Raw genomic sequence first — 24,004 nt, forward strand, 5'->3', positions numbered from 1 at the left:
CATTCCTTCCTGATTACCTGCTGCACCTGCAAAGTAACTTTTTGGGATTCATGCACAAGGACCCCCAGGTCCTTCTGCACCGCAGCATGTTGTAATTTCTCCCCATTCAAATAATATTCCCTTTTACTGTTATTTTTCCCAAGGTGGATGACCTCACACTTTCCGACATTGTATTCCATCTGCCAAACCTTAGCCCATTCGCTTAACCTATCTAAATCTCTTTGCAACCTCTCTGTGTCCTCTATACAACCCGCTTTCCCACTAATCTTTGTGTCATCTGCAAATTTTATTACACTACACTCTGTCCCCTCTTCCAGGTCATCTATGTATATTGTAAACAGTTGTGGTCCCAGCACCGATCCCTGTGGCACACCACTAACCACCGATTTCCAACCCGAAAAGGACCCATTTATCCCGAATCTCTGCTTTCTGTTCGCCAGCCAATTCTCTATCCATGCTAATACATTTCCACTGACTCCGCGTACCTTTATCTTCTGCAGTAACCTTTTGTGTGGCACCCTATCGAATGCCTTTTGGAAATCTAAATACACCACATCCATCGGTACACCTCTATCCACCATGCTCGTTATACCCTCAAAGAATTCCAGTAAATTAGTTAAACATGATTTCCCCTTCATGAATCCATGCTGCGTCTGCTTGATTGCACTATTCCTATCTAGATGTCCCGCTATTTCTTCCTTAATGATAGTTTCGAGCATTTTCCCCACTACAGATATTAAACTAACCGGCCTATAGTTACCTGCCTTATGTCTGCCCCCTTTTTTAAACAGAGGCGTTACATTAGCTGCTTTCCAATCTGCTGGTACCTCCCCAGAGTCCAGAGAATTTTGGTAGATTATAACGAATGCATCTGCTATAACTTCCACCATCTCTTTTAATACCCTGGGATGCATTTCATCAGGACCAGGGGACTTGTCTACCTTGAGTCCCATTAGCCTGTCCAGCACTACCCCCCTGGTGATAGTGATTGTCTCAAGGTCCTCCCTTCCCACATTCCTGTGACCAGCAATTTCTGGCATGGTTTCTGTGTCTTCTACTGTGAAGACCGAAGCAAAATAATTGTTTAAGGTCTCAGCCATTTCCACATTTCCCATTATTAAATCCCCCCCTTCTCATCTTCTAAGGGACCAACATTTACTTTAGTCACTCTTTATATATCTGTAAAAGCTTTTACTACCCGTTTTTATGTTTTGCGCAAGTTTACCTTCGTAATCTATCTTTCCTTTCTTTATTGCTTTCTTAGTCATTCTTTGCTGTCGTTTAAAATTTTCCCAATCTTCTATTTTCCCACTAACCTTGGCCACCTTATACGCATTGTTTTTTAATTTGATACTCTCCTTTATTTCCTTGGTTATCCACGGCTGGCTATCCCTTCTCTTACCACCCTTCTTTTTCACTGGAATATATTTTTGTTGAGCACTATGAAAGAGCTCCTTAAAAGTCCTCCAGTTCTAAATCATCATTTAGAAAGACACGGATTAATCAAGGACAGTCAGCATAGATTTGTTACGGGAAGGTCGTGTCTGACTAACTTGATTAAATTTTTTGAGGAGGTAACAAGGAGGGTCTATGAGGATAGTGCGTTTGATGCAGTGTATATGGATTTTAGCAAGGGTTCTGATAAGGTCCCACATGGCATACTGATCACAAAAGTAAAAGCCCATGGGATCCAGGACAAAGTGGCAAGTTGGATCCAAAATTAGCTCAGAAGCAGGTTGCAAGGGTGATGGTTGATGGGTATTTTTGTGACTGGAAGGCTGTTTCCGGTGACGTTTCGCAGGGCTCAGTACTAGGTCCCTTACTTTTTGTGATATATATCAATGATCTAGACTTAAATGTAAGGGGTATGATTAAGAAGTTTGCAGATGATACTAAAATTGTCTGTGTGGTTGATAATGAAGAAGAAAGCTGCGGACTACAGGAAGCTATCAATGTACTGGTCAGGTGGGCAGAACAGTGACAAATGGAATTCAATCCAGCGAAGTGTGAGGTAATGCATTTGAGGAAGGCTAACCAGGCAAGGGAATACACATTAAATGGTAGAATGGTAGGACACTGAGAAGTGCAGAAGAACAAAGGAACCTTGGAGTGCAGTCCACAGATCCCTGATGGTAACAGGCCAGGTAAATAAGGTGGTTAAGAAGGTACACTGAATACTTGCCTTTATTATCCGAGGCATAGAATACAAGAGCAGGGAGGTTATGCTTGAACTGTATAAAATACTAGTTAGGTTACAGCTAGAGTACTACGTGCAGTTCTGGTCACCACATTACAGGAAGGATGTGATTGCACTAGAGCGGGTACAGAGGAGATTTGTGAGGATGTTGCCTGAACTGAAGAATTTTAGCTATGAGGAAAGATTGGATAGGCTAGGTTTGTTTTCTTTGGAACAGAGGAGGCTGAGGGGAGACCTTATTGAGGTGTATAAAATTATGAGGAGCCTAGATAGAGTGGACAGGTCTGACCTTTTTCCCTTAGCAGAGGGGTCAACAACCAGGAGGCATAGATTTAAAGTAATTGGTAGAAGGTTTAGAGGGGATTTGAGGGGAAATTTCTTCACTCAGAGGGGGTGGTGGAGGTCTGGAACTCACTGCCTGAAATGGTGGTAGAGGCAGAAACCCTCACCACATTTTAAAAGCACTTGGATGTGCGCTTGAAGTGCTGTAACCTACAGGGCTGTGGACCAAGAGCTAGAAAGTGGGATTAGGCTCGATAGCTCTTTGTCGGCCTGTGCGGACAAGATGAGCCAAAATGGCCTCCTCCTGTGTTGTAAATTTCTATGATTCGAAGGGAAACAATCTCTCAGCATCTACTCTGTCAATCCCCCTCAGAATCTTACATGTTTCAATCAGATCACCTCTCATTCTTCTAAACTCGGAGAATATAGGTGCAATCTACTCAATCTCTCCTCATAGGACAACCCTCTCATCCCATGAATCAATCTAGAAAATCTTCATTGCACCGCCTCTAAGGCAAGTATATCCTGTCTTAAATAAGGAGTGAAAAACTGTGCACAGTAGTCCAGGTGTGGTCTCACCAGAACCCTGTACAATTGTAGCAAGGCTTCCTTACTCGTGTACTCTACGCTTCAGCAATAAAGGCCAACATGCCATTTGCCTTCCTAATTGCTTGCTGTACCTGCATGTTAACTCTCTGTGATTCCTGTACAATGCCTCTGAACACCAACATTTAACAGTTTCTCACATTTAAAAATATTCTGTGTTTATATACTTCTTACCAAAGTGAATAACCTCAAATTTCCCCACATTATACTCCATCTGCCACCTTATTGCCTACTCACTTAACCTGTCTATATCCCTTAGCTGCATCCTCTTCACATTTTGCTTTTCCCGTAGCTTTGTATTGTCAGCAAACTTGGATACGTTGTACTCGGTCCATTCATCTAAGTCATTAACATAAATTCTACATAGCTGAGGCCCAAGCACTGATCCTTGCGGCAACCCACTAGTTGCAGCCTGCCGATCTGAAAATGACCTGTTTATCCCTACTCTCTGTTTTCTGTCTGTTAACCAATCCTTTATCTATGCTAATACATTACCCCTGTAGTCAGGCCTGCAGGAAGAACGCATTTAACTTCAAGTAAGCCAACAGTTAAAGGGTTAATAGGCTGTACTGTGAAGGCAGTTTTGTAATTGACCAGCCTCGTATGAACTTGATGGCCACGGCCCAACCAAGGGGTCAAGTTTCGGGCTGTGCCTAGAACGGCGCAGCCCCGTGAGCCATGCCTGATTTCCGTGCTCAAAACCGCACCAAAAACTTAACTCGGTATTCTCCACTCCCTCAGGTCGATCCAGGCCTTTGGCGCGGCACAACACAAGCTGTGGGGGGCGGAGCCAGGTCCCTGCGCTGAAAACAGTGCCGAGAACTCTGCACATGCGCGCTACAGTGGGCGCGCATGTGCAGTAGCTCCAGGCACCCGAAACTGTGTGGGAGGGGCCCGAAGCAAGCCGCCCCTAGCCCTGGCCGAATGGGCTCACTGGGGCGGCGAAGATCAGGCTGCACCTCCCTCCTCCAGCTCCTGCTCTGGCTGTGGGCTTCAGCTTCTTCCCCTGTTCAGCTCACGCTCCCTCTGGCTCTCTCACCCCCACCCCCCAGCTCCCGCTCCGCTGCCCGACCCCCCCCAGCTCCCGCTCCGCTGCCCGCTCCCCCCACCAGCTCCTGCTCCGCTGCCCGCTCTCACCCTCCCCCCCCCCCCACCCCAGCTCCCGCTCCACTGCCCGCTCCCCCACCCCCCAGCTCCCGCTCCCTCTTCCTTCGGCGGGGCCCACCCGCCCGGCATCTTGCTGGGGGCGGGCCCCGCCCAAAGTCTTCGGCCCGCCTTCTTCACGTCGGCTGGGCCCATTCAGCCTCCTCCCTCTCCTCTCTCCTCTTCTCCGCACCCCCCCTCCTCTCCCCCTCCCTCCCTCTCCTCCTCTCCCCTCCCTCCCCCTCTACTCCCTCTCCCCCCTCCCTCTCCTCTCTCCTCCCCTCCCCTCTCCCCTCCCCTCGCTGTCAGAAACACATAAACACTGACAGACAGAGAGAGAGACAGACACACTGGGGAGGCCCCGTCCCAGCATGCTGTTGGAGGGCTCCCGGTGCTGCAGTCGGTGAGTAGAAACTTAAGTTTTTATTTATTTTTTAAAAAAAATTTTATTAATTTTTTTTGATTGATTTATTGGTTGATTTATTTATCATTTATTATTGATGGCTCTTTATTTGTAAAAGTGATGTGTTTCATGTTTGTAAACTGCCCTTTCTCTCCTCCCCGCCCCCCCCCGATCTCTCTTCCCTACGTCTGATTTGTAACTTACGCCTGATTTTCTAAGTGTAGGCAAGGTTTTTCTGAGTGTACAAAAATCTACACTTACTCCATTCTAAGTTAGGTTTGAGTAAGTTTTTACTGCCTAAACTTTCAAAACAGGTATAAGTGGCCGGACACGCCCCCTTTTGAAAAAGAAAATCTGTTCCAAAATGAAACTGTTCTAACTGACTAGAATTGGAGCAAACTAAATGCCGAGAATTGCAATTTCTAAGATACTCCATTCTAAACCAGTTGCTCCAAAAAAATAGGAGCAACTCAGGCCGAAACTTGACCCCCAAGTCTGGAGTGGTCGCCTCATCCTTTTGAAATGCTAATGTAAACCTTGTTGCAGGAGTGAAAAACCCATTCGCCAACCTTTCAAATGTTGATAGACCTGAAACTTTTACCCATAAAAACATTTGTTTGATAATGTTTGAACATCGAACAGAATGACATGTCTTTGTGTGATAATGGACTATTCACTGACCCAGGATAGGGAGGTGATCAAATGGTACATCAAAGGGGGGATTGCTTCATTCATTGTCACGGGTAGAACCGTTGTATTATAAAAAAGGTGTGTTTAGGGACTAATCTTGGCAACTTGCAAGGGAACTATGGGCGGAGTTAGTCAACCACACACATGGAAACATGCTCCTCTGAATGACCCCTGGGGCGAGTAATATTTAAAGTTATTGTTTGAAGTTAAAGGGAACAGTCCAGTGACGTTTGTTATCAATAATATAATAAACAGTTAAAAGAATACTGAGTTGTGAGCCGTGACCATTGTTACCCCACCCAGACGGGTTCAGGTTGGATTCTGGAATTAAGGAAAGAGAAAGATGAGGGTTCATCTACCTACACCCCCAAACCCATGCGCCCTTATCTTGCTTAACAACCTTTTATGTGGCATCTTATCAAATGCCTTTTGGAAATCCAAATATACTACATCCACTGGTTCCCCTTTATCTTTTTGCTATGTGAAATACCCTGGAATATTTAGTTTCCAACCTTGCAATCATGTCTCCATAATAGCTATTAGATCTTATGCATTTATCACTATTTGTGCCACTAATTCATCTATCTTGTTACGAACGCCTCGTGCATTCAGGTAAAGAGCCTTTATCTTTAACCGTTAACCATTATTACCTGCTTTCATTTTATTGGCTGATGCACGATTACCTTTAAACTCTCTGTCCCTTCCTGTCACACACTGCTGATCTTTATTCAATTCGCTACACTGCTCCATTGCCTTGTCTCTTTAGATTTCTAAATTTCCCCTCACCTGACCCCTCCCCACCCCTTTTTTAGTTTAAAGCCCCTAGCTACTGCACTAGTTATTCAATTCACCAGGACACTGGTCCCAGCCCGGTTTAAATGGAGACCGTTCCCATGGAACAGCCCCCTCTTTCCCCAGTACTGCTGTCAGTGCCCCATGAATCGAAACCTCTTCTTCACACTCTACACTTTGAGCCATGATCTGCTTATCCCTATGCCAATTTACACATGGCTCAGTTAACAATCCAGAGATTATTACCTTTGAGGTTCTGCTTTTTAATTTGGATCCAAGTTCCCCAAACTCTCTCAATAGAACCTCATTCCTAGTTCTACCTATGTCATTGGTTCCTACATGGACCATGACAACTGGACCCTCCCCCTCCCACTCCAAATTTTTCTCCAGCTGTGAGGAGCTATCTTTAACCCTGACACCAGGCAGGCAACATTTCGGAAGTCCTGGCCGCAGCTACAGAAAACAATATCTATCCCCCTGATTATACTGTCCCCTACCACTACAACATTCCTTTTCACCCCCCCCCCACTTGAATGGCTTCCTGTACCACGGACCCACGGTCAGTTTGCACATCCATCCTGCAGACTCTGCCCTCATTCACACAGGCAGCAAGAACCTCATACCTGTTGGAGAAGAGTAAAGGATGACACTCCTCCAGCACTGCACCTGGGGTCTCCTTACCTGCCTGAGTTGCAGTTTCACCCTCCTATCCCTGACCACTAACCAGACCTGTACCACTACCTAACCCAAGGAGTGTAACTGCCTCCTGGATCAAAGTGTCCAGGTAACTCGCCCCCTCCTTGATGCCCTGCCATTTCTGCACCTCGGACTCCAGCTCAACAACTCTGAGCTGAAGTTCCTCGAGTTGCAGACACGGCCGTCTGGGATCGCAATGCTCTCCATAAACTCCCACATGCTGCAGTTGTGGCACACCACCTGCACTGCCACAGAAACATAGAAAATAGGTGCAGGAGTACGCCATTCAGCTCTTTGAGCCTGCACCAATATGATCATGGTTGATCATGCAACTTCAGTACCCCATTCCTGCTTTCTCTCTATACCCTTTGATCCCTTTAGCCGTAAGGGCCACATCTAACTCCCTTTTGAATATATCTAACGAACTGGCTTCAACAGCTTTCTGTGGTCGAGAATTTCACAGGTTCACAATTCTCTGAGTGAAGAAGTTTCTCCTCATCTCGGTCCGAAATGGCTTACCCCTTATCTTTTGACTGTGACACCTGGTTCTGGACTTCCCCAACATCGGGAACATTCTTCCTGCAGCTAATCTGTCCAATCCCGTCAGAATTTTATATGTTTCTATGAGATCCCCTCCCATTCTTCTAAATTCCAGTGAATATAAGCCTAGTCGATCCAGTCTTTCTTCATATATCAGTCCTGCCATCCCGGGAATCAGTCTGGTGAACCTTCACTGCACTTCCTCAATAGCAAGAATGTCCTTCCTCAGATTAGGAGACCAAAACTGAACACAATATTCAAGGTGTGGCTTCACCAAGACCCTGTAGAACTGCAGTAAGACCTCCCTGCTCCTATACTCAAATCCTCTCGCTATGAATGCCAACATGCCATTTGCCTTCTTCACCGCCTGCTGCACCTGCATGCCAACTTTCAATGACACCCAGGTCTCGTTGCACCTCTCCTTTTCCTAATCTGTCACCATTCAGATAATATTCTGCCTTCCTGTTTTTGCCACCAAAGTGGATAACCTCACATTTATCGACATTATACTGCATCTGCCATGCATTTGCCCACTCACCTAACCTGTTCAAGTCACCCTGCAGCCTCTTAGCATCCTCCTCACAGCTCATACTGCCACCCAGCTTAGTGTCATCTACAAACTTGGAGATATTACATTCAATTCCTTCGTCCAAATCATTAATGTATATTGTAAATAGCTGGGGGCGCAGCACTGAACCTTGCGGTACCCCACTCGTCACTGCCTGCCATTCTGAAAAGGACCCTTTTTTTCCTATTTTTTGCTTCCTGTCTGCCAACCAGTTCTCTATCCATGTCAATACATTATCCTCAATACCATGTGCTTTAATTTTGCACACTAATCGCTTGTGTGGGACCTTGTCAAAAGTCTTTTGAAAGTCCAAATACACCACATCCACTGGTTCTCCCTTGTCCATTCTACTAGTTACATCCTCAGAAAATTCTAGAAGATTTGTCAAGCATGATTTCCCTTTCATAAATCCATGCTGACTTGGACCGATCCTGTCACTGCTTTCCAAATGCGCTGCTATTACGCTTTTAATAATTGATTCCAACATTTTACCCACTACCGATGTCAGGCTAACCAGTCTATAATTCCCTGTTTTCTCTCTCCCTCCTTTTTTTAAAAAGAGGGGTTACATTAGCTACCCTCCAATCCATAGGAACTGATCCAGAGTCTATAGAATGTTGGAAAATAACCAGAAATACATCCACTATTTCTAGGGCCACTTCTTTACTCAGGGATGCAGACTATCAGACCCTGGGGATTTATCGGCCTTTAATCCCATCAATTTCCCTAACACAATTTCCTGACTAATAAGGATTTCCTTCAGTTCCTCCTTCTCGCTAGACCCTCGGTCCCCTAGTATTTCCGGAAGGTTATTTGTGTCTTCCTCAGTGAAGACAGAACCAAAGTATTTGTTCAATTGGACTACCATTTCTTTGCACCACTTTAGGTAGTGGTACAGAATCACCTGATTCTGACTGCAAGGGACCTACATTTGTCTTCACTAATCGTTTTCTCTTCACATTCCTATAGAAGCTTTTGCAGTCAGTTTTTATGTTCCCTACAAGCTTACTCTCATACCCTATTTTCCCCCTCCTAATTAAACCCTTTGTCCTCCTCTGCTGAATTCTAAATTTCTACCATCCCCTTAGAACCCGGTTTTAATTATTTAATTAATTAAATTTTACGTATTTAAGTCATTTAGCTTCCAGTTTAGTTTTTAATGATTTACTAGATATAGTTTAAGTTCTAGGTAGATGAAATTAAATATTTTCCTGTCACACAAAGCACTCCCAAGTATTGGTGGCAAAAAGCAGCACCTTAGTCGACACCAAATTCTCATTCTCTCCAAATTCCCAAGTTCAACAGTCTGTTTAAGTGCACTCCATTTAAGACACCTCCCATCTTTTCTACCTCGTTTCACCCTATCAATATATCCTTCTATTCCTTTATCCCTTATGTACTTATCTAGCTTCCCCTTAAATACATCTATACTATCACCTCAACCACTCCATGTGGTAGTGAGTGCCACATTCTCACTCTGATTAAGTTTCCTCTGAATTCCTTATTAGCCAGTATGACTGAAATAAAAGAAAAGCCAAAATTTGTTTTAGCTGCATAAAAATCATAAGTCTATTTTTAAAACAGACAGTTCAGTAACTTCAAGTTGAACCTGTTTATGTTATACTTCTGCATTTTGAGAATATATAAATGGCAGTTATTCTACATGTCTTTCATTGGCACAAAGCAACTTTTATTGTGTACAGGTTTTATAATTTTAAAAATGTAATTTGCAGCTGGTGAACCCAGCTGTATTCATGGGCCCAAGTTTCGGGACGTGCCTAAAACGGCGCAGCCCGGACCTGGACGCCCGTTTTTCGCGCCAGAAAGTGCGCCTAAAAAGAACTTCCAGATTCTCCGGCTCCCTGCTGGTCTTCTGCAGCCGGGCGCAACGCAGCACGAGCTGTTGGGGGCGGAGCCAGGTCCCTGTGCCGAAAACAGTGCCGGAACCTCTGCACATGCGCGCTATAGTGGGCGCGCATGTGCAGTAGCTCCAGGCGCCCAAAGCTGTGTGGGAGGGGCCCGAAGCATGCAGCCCCTAGCCCTATGGCCTCACTGGGGCTGAGTGAATAAGGCTGCCTCCCACGCCCAGCTCCTGCTTCCTCCGGACCCGACTCGACTCCCGCTCCCCCCCCCCCCCCCCCCCGGCGACCCGATCTCCGCGACTCTCTCTCCCCCCGTCCCCTCCCGGACCTCCACGACTCTCTCTCACCAACCCCCCCCACCCCGGACCTCCGCAACTCTCTCTTCCCCCACCACCCCTCCCGAGACCCGACACCACCTACCTGTAATTCTAGCCCGAGGTTTTGGGCCCGGCCGTTCAGCCTCCTTCTCTCTCTCCCCCCTCTCTCCTTCCCTTCTCCCTCCTCTTTCCCTCCCTCTCTCCATCCTCTCTCCTTCCCTCCCTCCCCTCTCCTTCTCCCCCTCTCCCCGCCCCCCACCTCCCTTCTCCCACCCCCACCTCCCTCTTCTCTCGCTGTCAGAAACACAGACAGAGAGTGAGAGACACACACACAGACAGAGAGAGAGATAGAGACACTGACAGAGACACACTGGGGGGACCGTCCCAGCACGCTGTTGGAGGACTCCCGGTGCTGCAGTCGGTAAGTAGAAAATGTTTTATTTATTGATTTTTAAATTTTAAAAAAATTTTTATTAATTTTTTTTTGATTGATTTATTGGTTGATTTATTGATGTATTTATCATTTATTATTGATGATGGCTCTTTATTTGTAAAACTGAAGTGTTTAATGTTTGTAAACTTCCCTTTAAACACCCCCCCCCCCATTTGTAACCTACGTCTGATTTTCTAAAATGTCAACAAGGTTTTTTCGAATGTACAAAAATCTTCACTTACTCCATTCTAAGTTAGTATGGAGTAAGTTTTCACTGCCGAAACTTTGAAAACAGGCGTAAGTGGCCGGACACGCCCCATTTTGCAAAAAAAATTCTGTTCCAAAGTGAAACTGTTCTAACTGACTAGAACTGGAGCAAACTAAATGCCGAGAATTTGAATTTCAAAGATACTCCGTTCTACACCAGTTGCTCCAAAAAATCAGGAGCAACTGAGGCTGAAACTTGGGCCCTATGTGTTTAAGCATGCATGTGTAAGAACTGTGCCCTGTCTGACTAGCAAACAGTGTGAGCAGGCAGCATAATTGTTGTTTCCTTCTGCTACTCTAAAAATGGCACAAGTATCATAACTGCAGCGAAAGACCTGCAACTCATTCACCAGGTTCTAGAGCAATTATCAGAATATTGCACTGTGGCATTTTGTAATGACTGTTAGTTGATATTTCAAAAGCAGATGGAATATTGAGTATATTTTGCATGGCCTCTTGCTAGTGCACAATACACACACTGCTAAGGCAGCTAACCAGGTAGATGCATTTCTGATGGTATTTACTTACTAGTGTATTATGGAATATTCTTCACTGAATTCATGATATTAGCCCCAATCTGAGGGAAAATAAAAAAACTAAGCCCAGGTACTTGCCCACAACGTAGGGGAAAATTGAAATGAGTTGTCCCATTGCTGCTTTCGCAGATCATCCTGCTGTCATTTCAAGAATGACATTGACAGAGGCCTGTTCATGTGTTGCGAACCTGCTTAAATCTGAATGGTGTATCAACAAGCAAGGGAGATAAAGGGTGGTTTACCCATATATTTGAGCGCTAAAATAAGAAGCAAATAAAGGATGGGTGCTCCAATTAAAAGATTTCTAAATGTATATTAAAGTAGTTCCAGGATTTTCTAATTAATTGAAAGTGGCAACATTGTTATATTTTTATTTATAGTGTGAAACTGGCCAAACTGCACAATCGACAATTTTTGCAGTTTGTTAACAGTTGTGAGTTTAGTTAAAGTTAACAATCAGAAACACAGGCCAAGGTGAATTTGACCTAATTGACTGAATGTTTGACCAAACTTAGTCAGCAAAGCAATTAGCTTTACTGAAGCCAAATATCTAGCATAAAAGCGTGCTTGAAGTGACGGATGTAAAATGTTCCAAATACTACACATTACAGACAAAAATAATCCACATACACTTAAGAAATTCAAATAATAGTTTTGCAGTTATAACTTATTTTACACTGTTTTGCTATTTTAACATACACGCCAATCCATTTCCTACTGATCATAATCAGTTATATGGAAGACATTTTGTCTGAGAAAATCAAGGCACGTAAAGAGAAAAACCTTCATTATTCTACCCATACTCTCAATCAGATTCACAGACAGTACAAATACAAACTTAAAAAATACAAACATCGAATGAAATATTAGCAGCAGATGCAGAAATATTAAAATAATTTAGCATTTTTTTTATACTGATCCTGTAGAATCAAGTTTCTTTGGGGATACTGAACATGCAACAATTTCACCTGGGCCCTATATTAGTTGTTAAGCAATTAGGAGTTGGAATGTATACTGGTCAGTAAGTGGGTACAGGGGCTTCTGAGTCCTAGTTATCTAAATGCAGACCTACTGCTTCCCTTTAACTGTCTGCAACATACACAACTGCTTTCCCCTACTTATCTTGATGGCATGTGCAATTAACAAAGAAAATTAAGTAGTATGTTATGGCATTTGTGCATGCATAATCATTTTTTACTCCCACTTTATATTTCACAGGTTAGTCAATTAGTTAGTCGCCAAATGAGTTTGGAGAAGGTGGAGATACTGCAGTGAGGCACAACTTGATTATAAGTGGGAATTGGCAGTGAATGCATCTCCCATCCACTCCCAAAAAAGTAATTTCATTTACCAAAGAGAAATGGACACAAAACCTTTCAGTGATAATGGTTTGCTTGTGAAAACTTTGTTGGAATTGTAATCTCATTGTCGGTATGTTTAGCCTTTAACTTTAAAAGATGCTGGATGGAATGTGGTCTGATACACCATTGTGGAGATTTCCAAAGAAGTACTTTAGCCAATGGCTGGTACCAGGACCTACCTTAACTGATACCTTATTGGGTAATCCTTCTCGTGACTTTCGGAAGCCGTTCTCCAGCTTTCCTTCTTTCTTGCCATCTTTATCCTTCTTTTCATTTTTCTTTCTTAAACGGAGTGCAGTGTGCCAAGATGTTGACTTTCTAATGTTGCCAAATTTCAACCCAGAGAGGACAGGAGGAAGAATAACATATCCCATTTTAGAAATTCAAATGTAAAAAACATTGATAATCAGGGCACATAAAACACACTCTATTAGTGATAATATTTACTTTGGGGTGCAGCACATTGGAACACCAACATACTGACTCAGAGTGATGGGATGTGGGTTCTCCCACACACTGATGGAAATGACTGGAAGCACTTCCCCTGTAGCCGGGGGCGGGGGAAACGGAGAGTAATTCCCCAAGTTATTCTCATCTAGCTCCTAGCAACCATTTCAAAACAGCAATGACAGTGATATAGAAGGAGTACAACTTTCAGCTTCTTTCTCACAGATGGTGCGTGCTGTGGATAGAACAAGGGAGGCAAATGATGAATAAAAAGGTGACTCCCCAACCCCCACAAAGTACAATAACTTTAACCACCTCTCACATAGTATCGTTGAACATAGTCTGCCATTACAGGTTTTCCGCAGTCTCACTAATTTATGGCCAATTTCTAGTATATATAAACAGTGGTTTAATTAAATGTATAGATCAAGAACAGCTAGCAGCTATTCAAATCAGGAATTTAAAACATTTTAGTAGCTTGATGTTGGCAGTGATGTTTGCCTCACAGTGTTACTTTATATTTTGGAAATCAATGAAGTCACATTATAAAACTGCTTGATTTTAAATGTAAAGATAATAATGGGTACCATACCACTCAGTGGGGAAATGTACCACGAGATGTGGTATTAAGACATATGGGCCAGGAAAGTTCCAGGTTCAATTCCCAGTGTGTGTTAAGGTCACTGATCTTAGTTGGGGCAATATAATTGGCCTCAGTGCTCCTGGATTAGAGATGGGGAAAGGGGAAAGCAGTCAGCCCTATTGCTTCTGATTGCTATCCAGTGATCTCTGCTGGAAAGTGTGCATGTGTGACTTGGGCTAAGGTGAGGATGAGGTAAATGCTCTTCCTCACTACAACACTCCTTGTCAATATTGACTGTCAAGGCTCGCCCACAAATTACAATCACTTGCATCAGGTACCAGAAAGTTGCCAGCATCCATGTAGCCATATCTCAGGCAAGAGAGGATAGGAGAAAATTAGGAAAAAGAATCGAATCCTTGCCTACTTGTCATTAGGTGTAACGAATCTTTTCTATATTTTCAAATAAGAGAGACTTTTTTGGATGATTTGGAAGAAATTGTCTGAGAGATTGACAATTTAGAGTTATGCAACCAAACTATAAATGAAAACAGACTAACTTTAATGTTCCTTCAGGGTTGTCTGGGATTATAATAGTTGTGTGACCTAGTACATAGCCAGGAATCCATCCCTCAGCTGCAGGGCACTGGTCAGTGGCTGCCCGAAACACCAAAAACATGTTCTGTTGGTTGCTGGCCAGGATCTGTACTACCTCGCCCTGGCAGACATTGATCTCATCCTCTTTCACGGCGGTGTAATCATGTGTTACCAGCATGGTGGAGATATTACTGCTGCTGCTACTTTCACTCTACAGGGGAGGAAAAGACAAGGTTGGAAAAATAAAATGCGCTTCCGAAGCAGTTCATATAATAATAATGCACAAATTGGTAATTTAAACAGGGTTCACTGCTTTAATTTCACAAAGAAGCTGCTTCCCCTTTCTCCGCCATTAAATAAAAAATGGCTTTAAACATGAACCTGATTTTATTAGCTTGTAACACTTCAAATAATGTGAGTAATAGTCTTGTTTTTATTAAGACTTACACAAATACACAGATACAACAAACTGACAAGTAAAACATTAAAAATGGCCACAGCACATTGGAAAATATCTGTTCAGGATTCTAATACCTTTAAACAATAAAGGAAAATGTTTCAATCAGATAATACTTCTTTTGGGATGGAAGATGTACTCGTTTCCTAATATCTACCTCTCCAGTGTAACTGTAATCAGCTCTTTTACATTGGCCACTCGAAGATTAAATATGCAGTTTTAACAAAGATGAGAAAACTCTGGACTGTTTGCAAGTTTTGGGTATTCCCCATTTTGATAAGCCTAAAACTAATACTTTAAGAATAAAATGCTGCCACTTTCCAGTTTATTTTAAAAGTGACTAATTGTTTTCCTCCTTTCTTTTTCCACCAATGTTTTCTCTTCCCTTCTTCCTCTTGAAGGGTTGACTCTTTGTTGAGGTATGGTTCCAGAGGTAGCAAATACCTCAGTTACTTGGTACAAGTGGTTAGACTGCATGTATTCACCAATGGGGGGGCATCACAGCTAAACCCAATTCTGTCCCCAATTGGTGTCCACACAGGCTCATTTCCAGCAGGAATTGGTGGACTGTGGTCAGGAGTAGGAACATTGGCTTACTTCCCCTTCCCTTAGCCAGAGATATTGAAGCCAATTGTAGTGCCTCTACCGCTGCCCTAGCTAAGCTCAGTACAAACTGTGGAACAGAGCTGTGACCTTCCTGATCTGTATGGCTCAATTACTTAATGTGTTAAAAACCAATTGAGCTGTTGAGGGAGCTCTTCACAATAATACGACCTCCCTATACATGACTCAAACAACTTATGAAAGAGTGATAAGTAGCCCTTATTTTAGTAATAGCAGGACAGTTCCAGGAAACAATAAAAACATATTGACAAAGTAATGTTTCATAAACAAGGCCTGCCAAATTCAAATGTACCCCTTCTCCATAAATTTGTAGTTGGAACAGAATTTGGAGAAGTGGTTTTAAGTTCAATTTCTAACTTTGTCCTTTATAGTATTTAGTGTTTAGTTTATTTAGTACCACTATAGGTTATTTTAAAACCTAATAGCCTGTTCCATTTGTGCTATTAAGTTTAAAACTAGTGGGGACTTGCAAGGACTCAATAATACCTATCAAGGAGCATTTATATGCATCTGACACAGTGAGAGCGAGGCTACATATGGATATAAAACAAATAATTCAGCTGGAAATCACATGTTGTAACTGGCAAAAGGGAGGAATAATATTGTTTGTTTTCCATTGAATACCCTGTTTTTACTATTCATATTTCCTCAGTCAAGAAGATGGGCAGGCAAGCTGCTGTGTGGTCTATGCAACTACCCTTCATTAGGTAGCTGCGAGGAAGTGAAGAACATGGATTAGAGTGATTCACACTCTTATCTCTTTGTGTGTCAGAATTGTTTCACCTCTGCTTATGATGTATTCTTTCCTGCACCATGCCTCAATAACCCAGTTGTCATTAGGTTATTTATGGCATGTACCCGTGTCTGTGGCATAGTGTATTGGTAATATCAATATTCTTCCCCTTTGCACTGCCTGGAGGAGGAACAGAAATATAAGATTTTTTAAACAAATTCTCATGCAAGAGAAATATCTGCCTTAAATTTTCTGTGCTTAATGCATGAAGTCAGGCCATTATTATGAAGAAGAACCATGTTGTTCAACCAAGGTGAAGGTGTCATCAAAGTGACTTCCAGTTTCTGACCACAGTGTTTCACAATTTCATTCCCACCTATATGACAACTCAGCACCACGAGTACTCTGCACATTTTAATTGTGGATTACATACGACCATTTTTGACATACAAAATACAACAAGAATAATTTTTTTTTCAAAACACAACTGGTACAAAGTTGCTCCCTTAATTGAGACAGAAAAAACATACAAATTGAAACAAACAAAGATGAAGGGGAAAAAGGAAAGTTAAAGACTAGAAAATGTAAAGTGGAACAGCGGAATGCCGTAGTTTACATATTATTTTAGCATCTGCTAATGCATCAAGAAGCACACGCTTTGAAGCAAATTGGATCAATACAGTGGAACTTAATATCCTATCCAAAATGCCATGCTTGGAAACTGAAGGGACATGCAATGCATAGTAAGCATGCAAGAGTTTAAAAGAAATAAGCTAGGCAAAAAAATATAAGTAACAATGTTTTTGAGAATTTTGTTACACTGTTCAGTGAAACATTTTCATCCTGATTATTTGCATTATAATTGATACAATGATTTCTAATCAACGAATGATGGAAAAATAAACAAATTTTGGAAAGACATTAGATAAAATTGCTTTTTCTTCGGAAAGGAATACTGTGTCCCATACCCATAAGATAAAGCATTACAGATTTACAAGATGTTGAAAAACAAAATGTTTGTGAAGACTTCCGTGATTAAAAAAAAAATTAATCTGAGACTGTCAGTGCATTAAAACCTTCAGATGTAATAGCACCCTTAAGCAGTTTCAATGTCTTACATTGTAAGCTGGACAGCTTCTTGAACAGAGGACTCCATATGTCAGCTTCAGAAACTGGGCTGAACAAGATGGGGAATGAAGCATTGAATCAGCAACTGGCAATAAAAAAAAAAGTTGCAACTAGCAAATTTAAAGTAGCGCTACCAGTCCAGAGAAATGCACCGTTAATATATGCAGTATGTTGGTCTATAAGGGAAAAGGGTGAAGCTGCAGGTGTTTTTTTTTGCCAAAAGTTGAGTAGCTAGAAGTTTGTAAGTATCTGCATTAGTTGTTATTTGCCTTCTGCAAGGGAGGCAGTTGCAAAGCAGTGATTAGTAGATGTTTAGGCTGATAAGTTTTTTTTTTAAAAAGATCTTGACAGGTAGACAGTCACAGCGATGAGTAGTTAGGCAAGTTTTTAAAGTTTCAAAACAGCAGTTTTTTTGCAGAGCCAGGAGGAATTAGTACGGAGAGTGATACTGACGCACAGAAGGAGAGCGTGGGAAGGTTTTAGAGGAGCTCACAGGACAGACGTGCTCCGCTCTTACCCCGTTGCTCTGGGTGGAATGCACCGACTGCTCGCTGGTCGAGGAGCACGTGCTCATACGATCAGTGTCCTTGCTGTGCGTGGAGTGGCGGTGGACCTGGCGCTGCAGGGAGTCCATGTCCCCTGGGAAGGTGAAGGAGCCGGGGCGGCTGGCAGGTGAAGCTGGGTGTGAGCTCCAGAAGGAGCCCTTAAGAATCGGACTGCTGGGAGGGAAGGGTTCTTTGCTGAAGGGAGAGGAAGGGAAGGTTGTAGACAGCGGTGAACTCAAGGGTGAAGTGGTGCCTGGCCGTTGCTTTCCTATTGTCAGAGAGCTCACACTCCCTCTTGGTGACCGGTTCTCTTCTAGACTACCTCGTAATTCCTTTAGGCTTCCATCTCCTGTGTTGGTGAGCGGTCCTAATGTTTTCCTGGGGCTCTCAAGGACTTTTGTCCTAGGAATCTGTTCCAAGTCCCTTTCGCTGTTTTCTCGTTCCAGGTGCCTGTCAGATTGGCTGCAGCCAGAATCTAAGGTGTTGTTGAGGGTCGTCAGGGTAGGGTTGCGAGCAGACATACCTGTCAATCTGTCTGCCTCTGCCTGGGCCGAGGCAGCAGAGGAGACCAGGACTGGGGAATGGTGCCGGATGGGTTGGGGGATCCGAGATGGTCTGGAACGGCTTGTGCTGCTCATTCCACTACAGCTATTGGGTCCACTAGGGCCGACATGGTTCCTCTGGTACTCAATCGGAGATGTCAAAGCTGAAGCCAAAAAGAGATTAATGAGACAAATTAAACATTGTAAGGTTGGGATGAATGATAAGTGTGGATTAGAAAGGCTTTCTCAAGGGTCATTCTCAGCCATTTTCAAATATTTTCTGATTATGTGAATACAGTACTTTTTGTGAGGATAATATCATGTATGTTTATCACTGACATGGATTAGAAAAATAACTCATTCATAACAGGTCAAATTCAGTGATGTATTGAGACAAATGCAATTTCTTAAAAAGTTCAAATTGCAGAGGACTGCCGATGGAAAGAGTTAAATAATTGATCAGTATCCTTTCTATAACTTTACCACAGATGAGAATGCTGCAGCAAATTTCTACAGGGAACTCTTATACAGGAGCAGCCCATTCAGCTCCTCAAGCCTGCTCTGCCATTCAGTTACATCATGGCTGATCTGTACCTCAACTCCATTTACATGCCTTAGCTTCACATCCTTGATACCCTCATCCAGTAGGTGATTTTGAAAAATGTAATTAGAACACAGCTAAAGCTGAATCACCACAGCATACCTGTGCATTTGAAATAGTTTTCCAGTTTTTTGGGACTCAAAATTGGCCCACCTCTTTTTTCGGCGCGCTCACCGGAGATGCACTGCTTTTCTGCGTTGAAAAGTGCTCCAAAAAAAAAAAAATCGCTTCCCATTGTGGCCGCTGTCCGGCCTCTCCCGGGTCTTCGCGCAGCGTGGACAATCGGGTCGGGGGCGGAGCCAGCGTCCCGCGCTGAAAACAGTGCTGGGAGGTCTGCACATGCGTGTTGGAATGCGCAGTAGCTCCTCGCCCCCAGCCTCTCAGTGTGCATGCTGCAGCGTGGGACCCGATCATCATCATCATCATCATACCGGCTGCTGGTGCGTCCCGCCCCTATCCCAGGCCAAGTGGCCTATGCAGAGGTCAGTCCGCTGTCTTCCCGGGCTGAAGATGAAGGTAGGGTAGGACTTACTTCTATTTTTTAATTCGGATATTTTGAAAAAATTATGTAAATATGTTTTGTCTCTTGTGAATAGTGGTAACCATTTGTCAAGCCTATTTACCTGGTGCTATTGTGAAAGAAGAACATAAGTGACGGAGAAATACTGAGAGAATATCTTATTTATTGAAGTAGACTTTATTTAGATAATATGGGCTCAATTTTGGCCCAGTATAATCATTGAAAACAAATAGTTGCTAAATTTAGTTGTGAGAATAGGGCAATTTAATTCAACTATCTTTTACTTCTTTGATTTTTGTAGTTTAACCTTCCATGAATGCTTCTGTTGTATAGTAAATTAACTTTGCGAAGTTTGTCATATGATGTCCTGTATAGCTGTTGGATTCTATTCACATTCTTTAGTCAAGTCATTAAGTTCTGCTTGCCTCCGACGTACCTACCTACACTGATTTCTTAACTCTCCGCAAGGGTCAAAAGTGGCCACATACGCTGGCCTAAGTAGATTTGGAGTAACTATTAGCTGGCCAAAGTGGCCTAAATGGCCAAAACTAGCGTAGGTGGCCCCTTTTGAGAAAAACTAAACTGAACTAAAAAAATCGTAACTAACGCACTTACACTGGCGCGAATTGAATGTGCAAAATGGGATTTTTAAGATAATCCATAAAAATCAAGTTGCTCCAAAAAAAACGGAGCAACTCCTGGCCAATTTTGAGCCCCTAGTGCTGAATTGGCTTAATTCACAATATTTACTGATTACACTGAAGAAGTGTTAAATTTTAATGTTAGGAAGTGGCTACATTTTCAAATGCTTTAAAGTTAAAAAGCTGCTCTTGCTAGGGAATCCATGGATGGTGGGATGCAAGTTCAATCTTCCTCTCTGCTAAGTTCCCAATTTCAGCCATGTTACTGTGGGGATATAATATTTCCAAATGTGAGGAAGGATGATAATCGGTGAATTGAGTGCACCTTATAGTAGCTAATTCATAGAGACCACTTCCTCTCCCCCTTGGCCACAGTTGCTCCATCTCTTGGGGAAATCAGGACTGAAAAATGGGATGGGGGGGAAAATAAGACTTCACCTAATATAATTTAAAAAATTGTTTTACAAAACCATTAAACATTCTAACATATCCACGCTCCACAAAAATATAGTAAACACCATTTATGCCTATACAAATACATTTATATATAATTAAATAATGTCCATGAAAACACCAGTTTAAATAAAACTCATAATCACTATTATTTTCATAGAACCCTTGGGGGAAGAGAAAATATCAGCCTGTAAGTTCCAAGACAGTGGAGAACATTACAGCCTAGCCGTAAATGATTTAATGCCATACTGACTAGACTAACCTGAATATAGTCTACAAATCACAATGTGGGTTGTGTAATAACTAATGTAGATGTATATGTTTGAAGAGTTAACAGGGAAGAAAAACAATGAGGTTATGTTCTTCTTAAGAAAAATCTGTAAGTACCATTTAAAAAGTTCCGCTGGTTTTCCAGAATTTGGTTGATTTCATGGATCCACATTTGTCGGACTGTAGGATTTGATGCTTGTAGAATGTAGGTTTCCACACCGCCTTCAGCTGATCGTGAGGTAAGTGCAAATTTACATGGATCATTATCCACAATCTCTTCCAGGCCAAGGCAACTCACCTGGAACACAAACCAATAATCTCTCATGCATTAAATGGCCTGACTTCTTGGTCCAGAAGATCACATTTTATCTACCTAAAATGCCACTAGTCAAATCATTCATACATAGGTAAAAATTCCACTTGTGTGCTTCATGACATATTGCAAAATTGTTTAACCCCAGGCCATGATTTTTGTCTATTAAAATTAATGGACAGAGAATAATGGTCTGTCAGTGCACAATTTCACAGCAAGTGCTTTTGGCTTATGTTGGGAGCACAGCAGAATTTTTACCCTATAATATACTAACACTTATACCCTGTGTTGCAAGGTCAGACTATTTCTTTAATGTAATATATTCATTTAGAATATAATTATATAAAAAATTATTCCAACAATACTATTTTTAAACAAATGATGAGAAAATTATTTTTAAATGGCATATTGAATCTGAAAACTTTATACAGAACAATATGCAGACAGGTGAGACAGCATCTTCATTAAAGAGTGATGCTCAAACAGTTTATAACCATTATTTGAACCCTGAAATTAGATTAGCACCTAATAACTATGGTAACTTTTTTTTAGTAATGTATTCTATCGTTGCTGTAATGGTGGACATCGATGGTGACAATGTTCCAGCCAGCTGCTGATCCATGATGAATGAGCTCAGTGAAAGCTCAGACAACGGAGGCAGCGCGAGCCTGGAGCAGCTGGAGGGAGATTTAAACATCAGCATCTCCCCGACAACGGAGGCAGCGTGAGCCTGGAGCAGCTGGAGGGAGATTTAAACATCAGCATCTTCCTGACAACGGAGGCAGCTTGAGCCTAGAGCAGCTGGAGGGAGATTTAAACATCAGCGTCGCCCTGATAACGGAGGCAGCTTGAGCCTAGAGCTATTATCGGTCCAGTCAAGAGGACAATATGAGGAATAAAAATAATAAAATTATGACATCACAAGGATGGAGGACATTGGTTCTTCCATATTAATTGAATCACTGGACAGGGAATGAATCTTAAAGAAAGCTAATAACTGATTTAATTTGATTCAATTGCTGATTTCCTAATTTTAATTTAATTTGTAATTGTAGTATATATTATTTCATTTTGTTTAATTATAATTAATCTTTATTATACTGATTTTACTATTGTATACTCCTTATTGTATTATTTACAATGTAATTTGAATTTCTTTTCTTTTAGTTTTTTTCGCCTGTGTCTATCTGCGTGTGCATTTTGGACCCAAGCCGTTAATCTCTTTTTACACTTCCTTCTCATGCTTTTTCTCTCTTTCCCTCAATGGTCACTATCTAACCTGTTGTAAAATTGTTGTGAAGCACCTTGGGACGTTTTACTACGTTAAAGGCGCTATATAAATAAAAGTTATTATTATAAGGATTAACAAGTGTGATGTAATCACTGCAAGTTTACTGACTGATGACCAGAAAAAAACAGATATTAACAAACCTCTGCCAATGGCACTCTCTAATCAGGAGCTGGCAGGTATGAGAATGGTGTGGATTGATTTGTTCTCTGATTTATTTCTCCTCAAGGAAAGTGTCTTGTTTCAGCAGCCTACTGAGATCAGGAATGAGGCTGGATTGTACCATATTGATACATTAATACCTTGTGCCACCAAAAGCAAGAACATGGTTGTGACATTGGTGTTTAACTGTTACAATACCAGGAGTCACATGACAGTTTGTGCACAGTAACTCACCAATGGCGATATGGCAAATTTCACAGCGTGACAATCTGTGATTAGATTGCATGATACATCTGAAATGACTGACCTCCTTCAAAATGATACTACAATAGATTCAGCCATCCAAACTGGAGACCAAATCCTTTGTAGATTTAAAAGTCAGACATCAATTGGAGCATAAGCAAGATAGATAGCCATAAATAAATTAAATTTGCTTAAAATATATGGAGTAAATGCATTATTCTTGGTGTATTTATAATAGCATGAAAAGGTATCCTGGAACTCTACAGATAGAATATTGGATTACCTTGACACTGTTTTTAAATAAATAGCCAGGCATGGAGAAGCCTTTTTTCTTATCTAAAGGCTCGCTGAATATTGCAATCTGCTCAAACAGGAAGACTCTCCGCTCTTTACTCCGTGAAAGAAGCCCAGCATCCTGGTCTGCAACAAAGAATGTGTCCTGGAGAAGCAATCTCCCCTGGGCTATAATTTTGCCCTATAAACAGAGAGAAAAACATCATCTACCTTTGCAATTCCATAGATGAATTCAGTATGTCCAATATAAAGATTGAAAAAAATACCTCAATCGCACAACTCAAAAAAGGGCTGTGTATATAGCCAAAAGGAACTGACACATCTAATGGTTTAGATTTGCAGTAAATGAATGAACTGCCCCGGTTCCCTGTCTAACCACCTCACCCTTTTTGACTTAGCTGCAGCCTTTGACACAGTTGACCACTCTATCCTTCAACGCCTCGCCACTGTCGCCCAGTTGGGTGGGACTGCACTTGCCTGGTTCCATTCTTATCTAATCGTAGCCAGAGAATCGCCCATAACGGCTTCTCTTCCCCCCCCCTGCTATTTCTCAGCTACATGTTGCCCCTTGGTGACATCATCCGGAAACAGAGTGTCAGTTTCCACATGTACGCTGATGACACCCAGTTCTATCTCACTATCACTTCTATCGACCCCTCCAGAGTTTCTAAATTGTAAGACTGCTTGTCCGACATCCAGTTCTGGATGAGCAGAAATGTTCTCCAATTGAATATTGGGAAGACTGAAGCCATTGTTTTCGGTCCCCGCCACAAACTCTGTTCCCTAGACACTAATTCCATCCCTCTCCCCAACTTCTGTCTGAGGCTGAACCAGACTGTTCGCAACCTTGGTTTCATATTTAGCCTGAAATGA

At 42.2% G+C, this 24,004-nt stretch overlaps 1 protein-coding gene across 3 annotated transcripts in view; it reads right to left on the reverse strand.

Moving 5' to 3' along the window:
* LOC139264385 (triple functional domain protein) overlaps positions 1-24,004 on the reverse strand; it is a 760,938-nt gene that overhangs the window by 61,868 nt on the left and 675,066 nt on the right. For 2 of the 3 annotated variants that reach the window (XM_070880754.1, XM_070880752.1), the window contains 5 exons: positions 23,121-23,312; positions 20,949-21,129; positions 17,777-18,510; positions 14,281-14,528; positions 12,873-13,011 (listed from right to left, as the gene is read on the reverse strand). In XM_070880754.1, coding sequence (XP_070736855.1) covers positions 12,873-13,011; positions 14,281-14,528; positions 17,777-18,510; positions 20,949-21,129; positions 23,121-23,312 — 1,494 coding nt within the window. The remainder of the gene's footprint in view (positions 1-12,872; positions 13,012-14,280; positions 14,529-17,776; positions 18,511-20,948; positions 21,130-23,120; positions 23,313-24,004) is intronic. The other variant, XM_070880753.1, reaches the window with a different exon arrangement.

This window comes from Pristiophorus japonicus, chromosome 5 (assembly GCF_044704955.1).
Source record: "Pristiophorus japonicus isolate sPriJap1 chromosome 5, sPriJap1.hap1, whole genome shotgun sequence".
In the NCBI taxonomy this organism is placed as follows: domain Eukaryota; kingdom Metazoa; phylum Chordata; class Chondrichthyes; family Pristiophoridae; genus Pristiophorus; species Pristiophorus japonicus.